Source organism: Oxyura jamaicensis, chromosome 3, assembly GCF_011077185.1.
Source record: "Oxyura jamaicensis isolate SHBP4307 breed ruddy duck chromosome 3, BPBGC_Ojam_1.0, whole genome shotgun sequence".
Taxonomy (NCBI): Eukaryota; Metazoa; Chordata; class Aves; order Anseriformes; family Anatidae; genus Oxyura; species Oxyura jamaicensis.
In genome coordinates this window covers 56,224,109-56,238,912 of record NC_048895.1, presented here as the reverse complement: position 1 = coordinate 56,238,912, position 14,804 = coordinate 56,224,109, and the positions used below count along the sequence as shown (strand labels likewise).

The window sequence follows — 14,804 nt, the reverse complement described above, 5'->3', positions numbered from 1 at the left end:
GAACAAATGCCGATGGAGTCAAAAATTTAACATCTGTTTTCATAGTAAGCATACATTATATATAATTCAGTAATGACTTTTTATTGTTGAGTTGTATTTTATGTGGTAAGATAGTAACTCACGCACCCTTATCTTAAAAATTGCAAATTATATTTTACTGGAAGATACAGTTTAATAAAGAAGTGTCAGTTCTTGCTTTGTGCATCATAAGAAGAAAAGAAACATTGTTTGAATGTTCAGCTGGACCTTCCCCATTCCTTTCTGCTTGCTCATTCTCTTCCTTCCCTTGCAAGTGGAAAACGTGTGTTTAAACAGAGTGAAACTAGGTCTCTGTAGCTTGACAAATTACCATTTTTTTCCAAAGTGTTATTTTCCTTGAAAACTATACTGTAACTCTTAGAGATGTTTTTACAGTAACATAGACATGCTTTATGCAGTTCAGCTGTTGGATTTATGGATGCTTTTGTCAAGTTGCCACTATGGAAACTTTAAAGTGACGTGCTTGATTTATTAATGCATTTGGAATACAAGCTGTAGAGTACACATAAAGGTCACTTAGAAGTAGCCCCAGGTCATTCAACAAGTTTTAATACTAATGGAAAAATTAAAAGTATAATTTCAGGTGGGGAAAAAGTTCTTGAATAATCACGGCGTAGCTACAGTAAAATGTATTGTCAGTACTTTCACTGCAATATATAACGAATATTCTACATTTATATTGCAGAGTTCCAAGAAACATTCATAGTCCCAACTAGCTGAAAGAACAGTATGTGAGCTGTCAGAGGATTTTTTTATAGTTTATTTCTCAATGCTGTGGTGGAAAAAAAAAAAAAAATATATATATATATATATATATAAGCAGTGTTCCAATAGAACCTTGCCTTCTGTGTCTTTTAGCAGCAACTCAAACTAGAGAGAAACAATGCAGCACTATGAGGAAAATATATGTTTTTTTTACATTAAAATTAGTAGCTGATGACCAAAATATTATCTTTTTAAATCTCTGGACTCCTTAAAAATAAATTATGCTAATTTTCAATTTAGTCTTCTGGGCTGTTGAATTTCAGTTATGTTTGGCACTTCCTGACATTAGACAATACATTTCCATACACTGTTTCTTGTTTTTCCTTGACATCTTAACGCATAATACTTTGTAATGTTAAAAAGATACTATTATCAAGTTAATATTGGGAAAACATTTGTATGCAGTGTTCCGATACAAACATACACCCATTTGTAGTGATAATGTAGATTAAGTTATATACCTTACCCTGTCAACCCATAGACTCCAGACTTCAGAAAGGAGAAGTCACTTTATATATTTTCAAAACTGACAAATTCATGGATTTTGCTGTCCGTGTACTTCACAGTGTGGTTGCAAAACCTCCTGTAGCAATTTAAAAAAGCGACTATTAATGGTATTTCACTAAGGCTAATTTTAGACTTGTAAGTGTGTTGATTGAAGTTATTTGTTGCATGTGTGTGTTGCCGTGTAATAAGATAATAAAAATATGATTTAGTTTAGATTATAGTTTTAAAGCGATGCAGAATGTATTGCTTTCACTGAAGATTTCCTGACATGTTAAACATTGTTTGCTGCAACTTCTAGCACAATTCATATCAATACATAAAAATTAACTTCCTGAGGTTTGTTCCAGTTCTACATCTCAAGCGTCTGCTTATTTCTGTGGGTTAGGGTTTATCTCAAAATCACTAACATCCTGTTTTACCAGAAACTTAGTAGATTTAATCTAGATGGTTAACAAGGAGTACTGTTAAGCCCTGAGAATCCTTTATTTATATAAAAGTATCTTCAGACACATGGTTTAGGGGCCAATGCTTGGTATCAGCCTTATTCCAGAAAATCTTACCTTCAATAAAAAAATAAGCAAAGAGCAAAACAGATAGTTGGTGATAGCCACAGTACTGCGGTTTCTGAGGAAAATCTAAAGAGCCCATTGGATCCATTCTACTAAGATCCCAGCACAAAGGCTTAGGAGGCTCCAAGACAAGAACCTCGACTGGAGCTGAAAATGAATGTGAAGCAATTGTATTACTCTTTTATAGGCTTCTTTTACAGCATTTCAGTAAACTTAGATTTTAAAGGTCTTTCAAATTTCTTGAGTAATTACTGCTTTATGAGAAATGAAGTCTTTACTTTTTTAGCATTTGTTCCCTGAAAAATATATATTTCTCAATAACATTATGGATATTCTGATCACAGAGCTTAAAAACAGTTTGTTGAGTTAAACTTTTCCAGCAGCCTGAAATCCTTTTATTTACCACTACTGTTAAAACTCTTCAGGAATACTGCAAGCACATATCTCAACATAGTCTTAATATTTAATCTTTGATTTAATAAAATTTTAAATATTTACTTTGCAGTAAGAATACTTAGTATGCTTTGTTGACACTTGGGCACTGTAAACACCTAATAAGCGTTAATTTAAACAAAGCTACTTTTATGTTTAATACAGTTTAACATTTGGCAATTGCATAATGAGCAAACAGTTGAGCTTGATCTCTTTGTGCATATGCCTGCATAAAAGTATATTGCCCTCTTGTGAATTTGCCTCTTACACACACTGCTGTTAAGGGTGGCCAACACTTTTCTTCTGGCTTCTTTCTAACATTGCTGGACTTTTAACCATTTGAGTTCCTATCTTCTATGGCCAGAGTTCTTTACCGTTGATTGGTTTTTTTTTGTTTTGTTTTGTTTTAGATTTCTTCATTTTATTAATTTTAGTCAGAATTGTTTCTGAAAAGAGATCAGAGAGAAAGAGATGGACAGCAAGGGCTTAAAACTTGGAGAAGGGAGTTGGCAGGAGATTAGTTGGTGTTTTTTCTTTCCCTAGTTCCCAGGGATGGGCTTTTCCTGTCTCTAAGACTGTTTGGCCCAAGTTCTGTACCTTTGAGAAACTGCAGCTTGCAAATTCTTGAGCTTGCTAGAATTTTACAGCTGAATTCCCTAAAGGTTCCATGTAATGAAGAATCCTAAGGCTGAGGGGAGTTTCCTGCTTCTACAGTTGTATCTCAGAGCTGCTGTGGGTGGGAAACTGGAAATTAAGAGCTGGAAGCTTATGTATTCTCCATACTGGCTTGGCACCGGAAGGATAGGGAGAAGAGGACAGCTACCATTGCAATTAGGTGTTCCTGGACAAGGAAATAAGGAGGTGATGGGAGTGAATTGGTGTTGGGTAGCATTCTACTTGTACAGGAGTGACTAGAAACCATTAACTAGTCACTCTGTAAAGAAGCTCATCTGGTGCTCACCAGTGTAGATAAACTGATGAGGCAGGTTAAGTTTGAGGTAGTGACGACATCCTGGTTGAGTTTGTGATCTCAAGGAATATGGGGCCTCGCAAAGAGCATACTCAATATCCTGAACAGAAGACCAAAATTCCAGCTGTTTAAAAACCTAGTGGATAAGATCCTCTGGGACACTATACTTAGGGACAGAGGAGCAGATCAGAGCTGGCAGCTCTTTAAGGACGCTTTTCTCAGAGTGCAAGAGCTCTCCATCCCTATATGTAAGAAATCAAGTAGGGAAGGCAGGAAACTGGCATGGCTGAGAATGGACCAACTGAGGTGCAGTTGGTCCTTTCAACTTTTTTGACTTGCAGAAAGGTCAAACTGAGGTGCAAGAAGGAAATGCACAGGCAGTGGAAGTAGGGACATGTGTCGGGGAAGAGTGCAGGGATACTATCTGGATGTGTAAGGATGAGGTCAAGAAAGCCAAGGCATGGATGGAATTTAACTTGGCAGGGGATGAAAAAAATATGAAGAGATACTAAAGGTACATTCGCCAGAAAAGAAGGTCTAAAGAGAGTGCACCCGCTCTGATAAACAGGAGGGGATTAGTGGTGACAACAGACATGGAGAATGCTAAGGTACTTAACAAGTTCTTTCCCTCTGACTTCACTGGCAGTGAAGCTTGTCGTGTCTCTCATTTCCCTGAACCTTTAGGCAGGGACTTGGGGAGCAAAGTCATTCCCACTATAAGCAAAGAGCAGGTTCGAGACCACCTGATGAAACTGAACAATTAAAAGTCTATGGGGCCCGCAGACATGCATCCCAGGAGGGAGCCAAGGTCCTGAGGGAGCTGGTTGATGTAGTTGCCAAGCCTCTCTCCATCATATATGAATGGCAGTCAGGCAAGTCCCCGGTGACTGGAAAAAAGGAAACATCGGTCCCATTTTTAAAAATGGTAGAAAGGAAGACCTGGGGAATTACAGACCAGTGAACATCACTTCTCTACCTGGGAAGATCATGGAACAGATCCTACTGGAGGCAATGTTAAGGCGCATGAAGAGGTGATTGGAGACAGTCAGCACAGCTTCACCAAGGGCAACTCGTGCCTGACTAATCTGGTGGCCTCCTATGGTGGAGTAACTGCATCAGTTGACAAGGAAATATAAAAGTAGTACATGGAAGTATAAAAGATTGTACTAAGGAGCCTAACTGTTCATATTCCAACCAGTACTGAAATGATTCATTAATTTAAACAGAAGAGATTTTGAGAGTGTGAGAGTTTCTAGACCTTAATCCTGTGTTATGTTGCTTTTTTAATTTTGTTAAAATCAACAGTAAGTGATTTGGTTTGTTAAATGTTCTGTATCACAATGTGGTGGTAGCAATTTTTCAACTAAGAAAAGTTGAGAAGAGATTTTAAAAGAAATACTTTTCAAGTGTTTTTTACCAAAGAGCTGGCGTAATTCCTATTTTGTGTTGTCTTAACAGATCTCGAAAGAGAAGAAGCAGGGTCGTCATCTCTGCATAGTGGAACAACTCAACCAACATCATCATCTACATATGAAGCTAATAACACACCAACTACTAATTTCACTGGCATACATATACCACCAGGTGCCCATGCACCAGCCAATACTCCAGCTGAAGTACCTCATAACACAGGTATATCACAATCACATGCAAAAAAATCATGCCTTTATTAAGAAGCAAATTCTGTGATTAGCTAGGATAGGCCTCCATTTAAATATAAAGAAAAATAATTTAGATGTGTTATGTTTTATGGCAGATGCAACCTCATAAATTTAAGCTGTAATAATACCATAGGAAAATACTGCTAAATATATCCTTCTTATTCTCTGTCATTTTTGGACCAAAACTAAGTTCTTAAAAATGTGAAGTTCTTCCCAATAGCTGCATTAAAAAGGAAAAGAAAAAAAAAAGTTGTATTTTTAGATTATTTGTGAACCCACAACTTTTCCACTTCCTATTCCCTTTTTTATAGTTTTATGTAAGGCTACCAAGTGAGAAGCTCGTCTTCAATCCTGACTATTGTTTGATTGTTCAGATATATTTTCATATTAGGGAACATAGGAGATGTTTTTCTCACATATCTCCTCCCCTTCTTTTACCTTCTTATTTTAAGAATGTTTCTATGAAACAATCTGTGAAAACTCAGGATGCTCTTTTTTCAGCTTTATCAAGGGGAAATCCTTCAGATAGTTGGGGGGGGGGGGGGGGCGGCCCACGGGGGGCCGGGGGGTTTTGGTTTTTTTTTTTTTTTATATTCAGACTAGGTAAATGTTTAGCTCTGTGTTTTTGTTAGAACTGAAAATTATGGAATATGTAGCTTGCTGCAGTACGTGAATTGTTTGTATTACTTAGTTTTAACCCCAGTGTGCTGTTTATTCTAGCATCAGCATTTCCCTTTCAAATCTATCTATCTTTATTCTCACCAATTGTTTTCAAAGGAATTAGGAAGGGCATAGCTTGCAAGTGTTAGATGGCAGACATGGGGCTTTAAAAATGGAGACTAATGTTAAGAGGCAGAGTATAAACTTCCATTTAAAAAGTTTACGCATACTCTTCCTTAGCAGATTTTCCTCAATACAGTAGGGTAGGCGGTGTCTTATGGACTGGTATTTTCTTAGTTTTGTTTAAGGCTTGAAATTTAAACTTCTGTGAAGTACTGTAGTGATAAAATGAGACTGTAAGTTCTTTGGTGTGATTTTATAAAGCATTCCTAGTCTGAAGTGGAAGTTTTAAGTCTATAAACAAAATTCCAATTGTTTGCGTTGATTTCCAGGAGTGACAAGTAATACTATTCAGCCTGCTCCTCAGAATGTCCCTTTAGCAGATCCTGCCCTTTACAGCGCTCAGTCTGCAGGTAAGGTGGTGGCATTTGTATTGTCCACACATGGATGTGCTGTCCTATGTATTTCTCCCTGTCCCCTGCAGCTTTCTCATAGCTTAATTTGCAGCACTTAAGGAAGAAGTTTGAGAAGTAATGGTTACCATTAGAAGAATGCCATACTAATCATAACTATTATCAGAACGCTATAAATTCACAGATTTTAAAAAGAATGGACATCATCAACATTGTGTTGCTGAAAGTTTAATAGTTACTGAAATCTTTCCTATAGTGTGTGCTTAGTGTTGTCTAGCTTTTTTTATGTGTGATTTTTATTTTTAATTATTGTTATTATTTTTAGCCAACAAGCTAGCATTGTATTAAGCTTTTGCATAGCTGTTTCTCAGATGAGGTTCTGGGTTCTGGTATACTCAATAAAGTCTGTCTTCCTGATAGCCTTTCTAAATTCTACTTTTGGTAACAAATACACATTCGCTTTCCCTAAAATTGCTTCTTCGGGGTTAGTCTGTAAGTTACTTATTAACTTCAAGAAATAATCAAGAAACACATTCCAGTGGTGTTTTCTGTTGCAGCATAGTTGTTGTGTTCCATACCAGCAGTGCTTGTTGATTCTAAGTAGTGCCTGTATTAAATGAAATAGTATAAGGAACCACTGCTAATGATATTATTTTGATTTACCATTTAGTCAAGGCTTTTATCTTTTAAAATGTCACCGGTCTTTTCTGTAGAATCACTGATAACCTATAATATATATTTTACTTCTGTTTTAAAATATCAGCTTTACTGAAAAAGCATTTTTAATCAGTGAAATATTATAATAGGAATTCAATATTTAGCTTGATTCTAGTCTGTTGTCATAAAAATCCTGAAGGATGTGTCTGTCTTAATGTATTAAGAAGCCAGTTTTGTCAATGATGTCTTCAAAAGAAAAGTCATGAAAATCATCTTTGATAGTTACAAATCCACTTTTTGTGTTCCCTTGAAGAACAAAAAGTGCATCCTACTTTTTCTGTCTGGTATATTAATAAAATGTCTCTTACTACAGTTATTTCTTACTGGGAAAAAAAATCTCCAACCTGTCACTGAACCATTTAATCTAGGTGATGGTTTTGCAGTTTGGCGGCTGTTAAAGGAGTTTCGGTAGCTACTTAACCAAAACAGCTGAAAACTTAGAAAATAAGCTGTCAGTTATGCAGGAGCTTGAGAAGGTGTATAGGATATGTCAGTAGAAGTACAGTAACATTTTGTTTGTATGCATACGAGAAATTGAAAGCATTGGTCCTTGTCTATCATCATCCTGCCATACATGCATTGTCATTACCTAAAACATTTTCCCTTCAACTAGTCAGAATAACATTGTCATTCTCCCCATACTGCTGAGGAGTCCTTTTTATACCCCCAGTACTGTGCTGTGGAATAGTCTCGTCCTGTAGGTAGATTAGGAAATGGCTGTATTTCACAACAAACATACTAAGCTGTGGAACCCGGGAGCCCTCCCCAGTTCCTGAGTCGTAAAATATATTCAGGCTATATATTCTGACTGCATATTGAGGTTAGGTCTTGGTATGCTCTGTTCCTATGGAACTGAAGTTTCCTTTGGGAGGGTATGAGGGATTGGTGTAGCTCTCCAGCAGATTCATACAGCTAGCTTAGTGTGGAGTACATTTACTCCATGATTTAGATGCAATGTCTGTGTCTATACTAGTAAATATGCCTGTAAATATTTGTTTAACACTGAGAGCAGCTGGCACAGAACTGCTCACATCCATACTGTTAAACTTTTAAACCTTCTAAACAAGGTAGTTCATTACGGCTGCCAATATTGAATGGTCTTCAGCTTTCTCTAACCACAAATCGTGCCCAGGAATTGTTTGGGAAAATGGTAGTTGTCATGGGCCAAAACCATACTGCAATCTGTTCCAGTAGTTTGACAGTGTAGACAGTCAAGTTTAAGTGCTGAGACACATTCCCTGGCACTGTTTAATGTACTAGGATAGACATAGCCAAACAGGATATTCTACATATTCCTGCAAGGCTCTTTGTGTTAGTAAGATCAAATGTATATTTTTAAAATAAATTATATATATTCTTTGCTTCCCATAACATGGGAGAAGCAATTTGATTAATGCTATGATGGGAAAAAACTTTTGGTGGAGAAGACTGGAATATTTATCAAAAGAAAATTTAGTTAAAGTAAGAGTATTCCTTTGATTTTAGTGAGGACGAGACCTTCAGTAATTGTCCTGTCCTATGCGAACAGGTTTCAAAGTTGAACATTGGCTTTTGAAAGTGTCAAAGTAAATGCAATTAAGCATTGCTGAATGTCTACTAGCAGAATGTAGAGCTATATAGCAACTTTATAGAGTGTGCTCACGTACTTCTCTGATAGTAATGTGTTTAAAAATTTTATTACCTCTAGACTTTGCTAACACTAAATTCATTCATAGCTATATTACATTGAGTTTTTATAAAATGTTCTTACATTACCATATGTTCCCTTCCACAGGTGGCATAGTATAGAGAAACCATTTGTCCATTCTAGTCCATTGATAATAATGTTTGTTTTTCCACACACAAAATAGAAATAATAGTTTTACATTTTGGTATGTTTTTATGATCTTAAGAAAAAAATCTTTAGGGAATTGTATCCTGAATGTCGTAACTGCTTTAATGCGGGGGGAACCACCTGGTTTAAGAAGCATTTTTATTCTTTGCTATCACCATTTTTATATACCAAGTTGCACTGACTTTATTAGTGTTCTTAAATCATCTGCGTTGTATTTGGGCAATTTCATAAAAAAGGAAGAACATCTGACAAATCTAAAAGGACATCAAGGAGAGGCATATATATACATATATATATGTAAAATACCCATATTATTCTAAAACTGTTTTCTTAACATGATATTTGTCATCACTAGTCTAATCATCTTTTGGTTTTTATTTTATCATTCTCCTAAAAGGATGATGCTTTTTGATGTTAGTTACGGATTCCATGTCTTCCACTTTTCAGTAATAAATATAACTACTACTAATTTCATATTAACATAGGAGTGGTGTGTTTCAGTATACTTTTTCCCATCTCAATATTGTTGGTAATTTTAGAGCTCAGGATCACAGACTGGTTGAGGTTGGAAGAGACCTCTGGAGTTCATCTGGTCCCACCCCCCATTGCACTCCTTGAGTGCAAGGAGAGAGATACCTAGAGCCAGTTGCTCAGGACCATGTCCAGACAGCTTTTGAGTATCTCGAAGGAGGGAGACTCCACAACCGCTCTGGGCAACCTGTTCCAGTGCTCAGTCACCTTCATAGTCAAAACAGCATTTCCTGATTTTCATATGGAACCTCCCATGTCTCATTTTGTGCCTCTCGTCTGGTAACTGGACATCACCAAAAGAGCATGTGGCTCCACCTCCCTTACAGATTTCCTTCAGAGATCTCCAAGAACTTTCTGTGAGCTGAAGAGTCGCATCTCTTTCAGCCTTTCCTCATATGAGAGATGCTTCAGTCCCATAATCATCTTCTTGACCCTTCTCTGGACTCTGCACTAGCTTCATGTCTCTCTTTGTTCTGGTGAGCCCAGTAAGTGGACACAGTACTCCATGTGTACCTTCACCAGTGCTGAGTAGAGGCAAAGGATCATCTCCCTTGACATGCTGCCAATGTTTCTTCTAAGGCAGCTCAAGATACCATTAGCCCTCTTTCCTGCAAGGCCATGTTGTTGTCTCACATTCACCTTGGTGTCCACCAAGACCTGCAGGTCCTTCCTTTTCTGCAAAGCTGCTTAACCCTTGGAAAGTATAAATTGAAGTTAGTTACCAACTTCTGAGGTGACACTCTTGATGTGAGTACATATTATACATATATGTTATATATATACACATATATATATCACACACACATATATATACACGGACATTATAGTTAAATTTCACATTATTTTGAAAACTTTACAACACAGCTGTTCTATTTCTATTCTGCTTGTCCATTGTGAATTGCTGACTTCAATAGGAGTTGAGCCCACTGAACACATCAAAAGACCAACACCCTTACTGTGTAAACTTTGGTTTATAAATTTAAATTTTTTATTTTTTTCCCCTCAAGTTATGTCATAATAGCATCTAAAGTAGATTTCATAATAAATAAGGCTTTATGCCAGCAAAACATTAATAGAGCTCATACTGTACAAATAAGATTAGACTGGTGAATTTAGGCTTCCTTCCAATAAGTTAGCTGAATAGTGGACTGATGCCTTGGCCAGGTTTTAAAGAAACATTTTGTAGTTTCTTTTGGCATCATAGCATAAAGCCACTTTGAGGGGAACTTGGTCTTTCAAATTTCTTAAAGATGTTCAGTAATGTGGTCACAGATTTACCCCATCTGCTTTTAGTCTGTGACTTTATTTAGGTTGCAAAATAACCTAAGCATATGCTTATGTTTATGCACTCCCTCACACATATTTACTCATGTTTGTGTATTTTAAGAGATTTTAATGTGGTTTCACTTATTCAACAGTAAACTAATATACATTGCAGTGTAAACAAGGCCAGCAAATTGTCACGTGGCTCAATACTTAAAAGTTATTTTGTGGCTAGATTTATTTATTGAAGGGAAAATAAAGTTCTAGTGTGTATTTTTAAAATGGATAAAATGAATCTTAAAAGTAATTACCCTCATGCTTTTTTATTCAGGTAAGATTGTTTTGTAAACCAGAACGTCAGTCTAGTTTTTATATTCCCAGGTTTTCCATTTTATTTGTTCAAGAACTGTTCTTAATAATAAGATTGGGGAAAGGAAAAACAAACATAGGAGACATTTTCTGATAAGAATTGAGATTCTTTAGTAAACATTCTCACAGTATTGCCAACAATAGAGTTTTATTTTGAAAGAAATTGATCCAGCTAACTAAAATTGTACCCTGTAAAATGCATTTAAGTGTATTTGTGTCCTTGCTTAAAATAAGAAAGCTATACTTAAGGAACTAAACATTCCTTTAAACAATTCTATATTAAAACCTGTGGTGCATTTAAAAATGCATTTGTTCACAGTCTATGAAATCTCTTTATTGCTTATAAAATGCAGTATGGGAAACCTACTAAATAAATGCCTATTAGTTTCTACTGTTGCATATAATTACTTACCTGTGTTCATAAAAATTGGTCTTTCACGAATTAAGTCGTTCTGAAGTACTTGAGTAAAGACTTTATCCATAAGTTATTGGAGTGGCATGGAATTAGCCTTTAAACTTCCAGTGAATTCATGGGTGGAAGGAGGGATACTAACATAACTGTGCTTTATGTTATGCACACATCAGTGATTACATATTAAATGTTTTCTAGTTAAGGCATAAGTCTCCACTATACTTTATTGAATGTTGAATGCATATATGTGAGCATTGGACTTCATTATGTTGGACCTTATGTCAATGAAATATTCTGATTAATATATGACAATTGTTTTATACTTTATTATGAGAATATTTTTGCTAGAGTTCTCCAATATGAAAAAAATGGAGTAATTTAATGGAACTATCATTTGCGGTCACCCTACATAAAACTTGAAACATAAACATTACTTAGAAAAACAGAAATATAATATGTGCAGAAACATCCCAATGAGAAATGCTTCTAAACCTTGAACAGCTACTCCAGTTGAGAGTGGACAGTTTCTAACGGATTTTTATTATTCCTGAAGAAGAGAGCAAAGTAATTATACTGTAAGCACAAAAAACACTCCTTTTCTCTTGCAGGTTGTGATATGATTACAGCTAGCTTATTGTTAAAATGTTCTCTTTTGCTGCTTTAGTTGAAGAGCAGATCTTTCTCAAAGGTATTGACTTACTTTTGAAAGGCACTGGGTCATATAAAAAAACAGTGTTTTGAAAGGTTCTTTTATACTTTTTCAAATGCCAGCAGCAAAGAAGTTAAGCTTTCTATGAATGGAAAGAAGAGTGAACAGAAGACCATGGTCTCATCTTTGTAATATTACCACAGATATCAGCCTGATCTTTGTAATATTACTGCAAATATAAGTTAAAACATAGAAATCGAGTAAAGGGAAGTGTCATTCAGATTTCCCTTTTTGTAACTTTTTAATAATTATGTTTTTGCAGGGGAAGTCCACTTGACTCCAGAGGACTTTGCCAGAGCTCAGAAATACTGCAAATATGCTGGCAGTGCTTTGCAATATGAAGATGTGAGCACTGCTGTGCAGAATCTACAGAAGGCCCTCAAGTTACTGATTACGGGCAGAGAATGAAGCCTTTATCCAACAGATTAATGTCGTTTGCCTAAAGAACTAACAGCTTATTACTGTACCTATTAGGGGAGTGGAAATAAAAAGAAGTTCTCAATTCCATCACCTATGACAACGAAATCACTGTTTCAGTGTCAGATTAGCAGTTAAGAGTACAGTAGGAATCTCTGTTTTCATTTTACAAATAATGGAGCTAGAAACATATGAATGCAGTGGTTTGTTGTAAGCAAAATACAGAAGTACTGTGGACACTGCTCAAGAGTTAGAATTCATGTTTCAATATTTAGATTATCAAAATGGAAAAATGCTGAATGTGTTAAAACCTTGAACATAAGAATGCTCAGTTAAAATTCTGGCTGATTTTATTATTTTAAACAATTATTTGTTAACTGTAATAGCTATAAAATGGTAACTAAATTCTGGGCTTCCTCCTGAAATGAGAGCATGTGAGAAGTCTGATAAATACACAGTGGGAAGGACTTTTTTCTATATCTAAATTATTTGGGTATTATCTGAGACATAAATCAAAGTTAAGAGAGCCCTGAGGACATTTGTGTTTCGTTTTAAGATGCGCAGGAAAAGCATCTCTCCATACATCAGAGCAAATAATTTTGATAGCATTCCAAACAAACTCCCTACCACTGCATGGGCTACTGTATGTAGTCTTGATCATTGGTTCTTGCTCTTTTTACATGAACACTTAAAATTTTCTTTATGTATGGATAATTAGAGGAAGTACTAATGTTTATCAGAGATGAGGCTGAAACCAGAGGCAGAGATTCTAAACAACGTGAACTTTTAGGGAGATTTACTTTGTGGCTGTTCCATCTATTTAATAGGCTGAATCAAAGGCCAGTTCTTCAACCATTAAAGCAGTTTTGGTTCATCTCTGGTACTAGTGTCATAGAACTTTGTTTTTCCAGCTAATATTCCTCCTGTCTGCTTTGTTGTGGAGACTATTTGGACTTGGGAATTAATTAAAATATCTTGGAAATGGAATTTTGAGTCTTTTTAAAGTGTACCCTTGCAATTCTAGAGCTCTTGATTGTTAAAAATTCATCCACGCTGTTTGAAAGAAAGAATAAGTAGTCTTTTAACCAGTGTGACATAGTAATTGAGTACACCGCAAAGCATGTGCAATTTATGTAATAACTTCTAACGTCTTTCTTTCCAACCTGCCAGATCAAATACACATATTCTTCGTAACTGCACTATTTTTTCAGTGTCTGAAATATGTCTGATATTCAAAGCAAAAAGGTGAGGAAAAAATAAATCATAAGCATTAAAATTTCACTGGTCATATCATTTTAAGAGTGCAGACCTTCTTGACAGCAAGTTTGAAAAGGGTAGTATGAAACTTATTAATGTATCATTAAGGAGAATTTAATGGCTAGAATCATTTATTTTTTAATGTAGAAGTTTTACAACAGTTCACCAAACTTTGAAGCCACATATTTTAAGCAACTGATGTTTGGTATTTATCGTCCAAACTGATGCCTAAGGTAAATCATAGCAAAACATGTCCATTCCATTAAGTACAGCCTCTGGGACAGCTTTAAATGTGGCAGATAGCCCTAAAGCTCAAATCAGTGTTGCAGAACAGTTTGAAAATTGTAATTATTTGAAAATGTCAGGAGAACATGGGTAGATAGACTAATTATTCCAAATTGGAATTTGCGGTAGGCAGTGGAATTTATGGCCCCATTGTTAAATGTTGTGTGAGCTTGTCTAAGTGTTGACTGATTCGTTTTACAGCTGTTCTAAATGATAAAGCAACAACCCATAATTCCTCTTAAGCCAGTTCCCGACACATACAATTAGAATAGTAACTAAAATAGAGTGCTGTTGTTTTCCTGTTGTTTGCTACCTAACACCAACAGATCTCTCTTCTTCACTGATGATTACTACCCACATTTGCTCACCTTTCTCATTTGGATTGTGAGCTCTCAATCTTAACCTTGTTTAGCAAAGAAGAAAAATAGTTTTCTTTCAGATCTTCCGTGTTCAGTTGTGCTGTTTTTGTAAACTAGAATTTTAGTAAATCTGTTTAATATTTGTTACTTAAAAGGCTTTTTGGTGTTGCTTAACGCTTTTGCAGTTCTTTATGCTTTTACATATCTTCAGGGAAAGTCCCCATATTATACTTCAGGATTCCTTCCGGAAAAGTGTCTTGCAGATCAGGTTGCTGTTCATGAAATGTGTACTCTGAGTTTTTTAATACTGAAGGTGTACTTTCCAAATTGTTGCACTCATATCAAGTGAAATATTTAAAGGATATCCATTGTAAATGGAGTTTCTGAAGCACAGACTTAAGTATGATCATGATTTTAATTATACTATTTGGTGCTATATGATACCTACCAGAAATCAACAACAGAGAAATTTACTGTCTGAAGGGGGGGGGGGGGGGGCGCGGGGCGGAAACGTG

At 35.8% G+C, this 14,804-nt stretch overlaps 1 protein-coding gene across 1 annotated transcript in view; it reads left to right on the top strand.

Moving 5' to 3' along the window:
* Positions 1-14,463, top strand: part of VTA1 (vesicle trafficking 1) — a 40,477-nt gene extending 26,014 nt beyond the window's left edge. Inside the window, exons 6-8 of the mRNA XM_035321131.1 lie at positions 4,741-4,914; positions 6,056-6,136; positions 12,234-14,463. Coding sequence (XP_035177022.1) covers positions 4,741-4,914; positions 6,056-6,136; positions 12,234-12,379 — 401 coding nt within the window. The 3' untranslated portion in view covers positions 12,380-14,463. The remainder of the gene's footprint in view (positions 1-4,740; positions 4,915-6,055; positions 6,137-12,233) is intronic.
* The last annotated feature ends 341 nt before the right edge of the window (positions 14,464-14,804 follow it).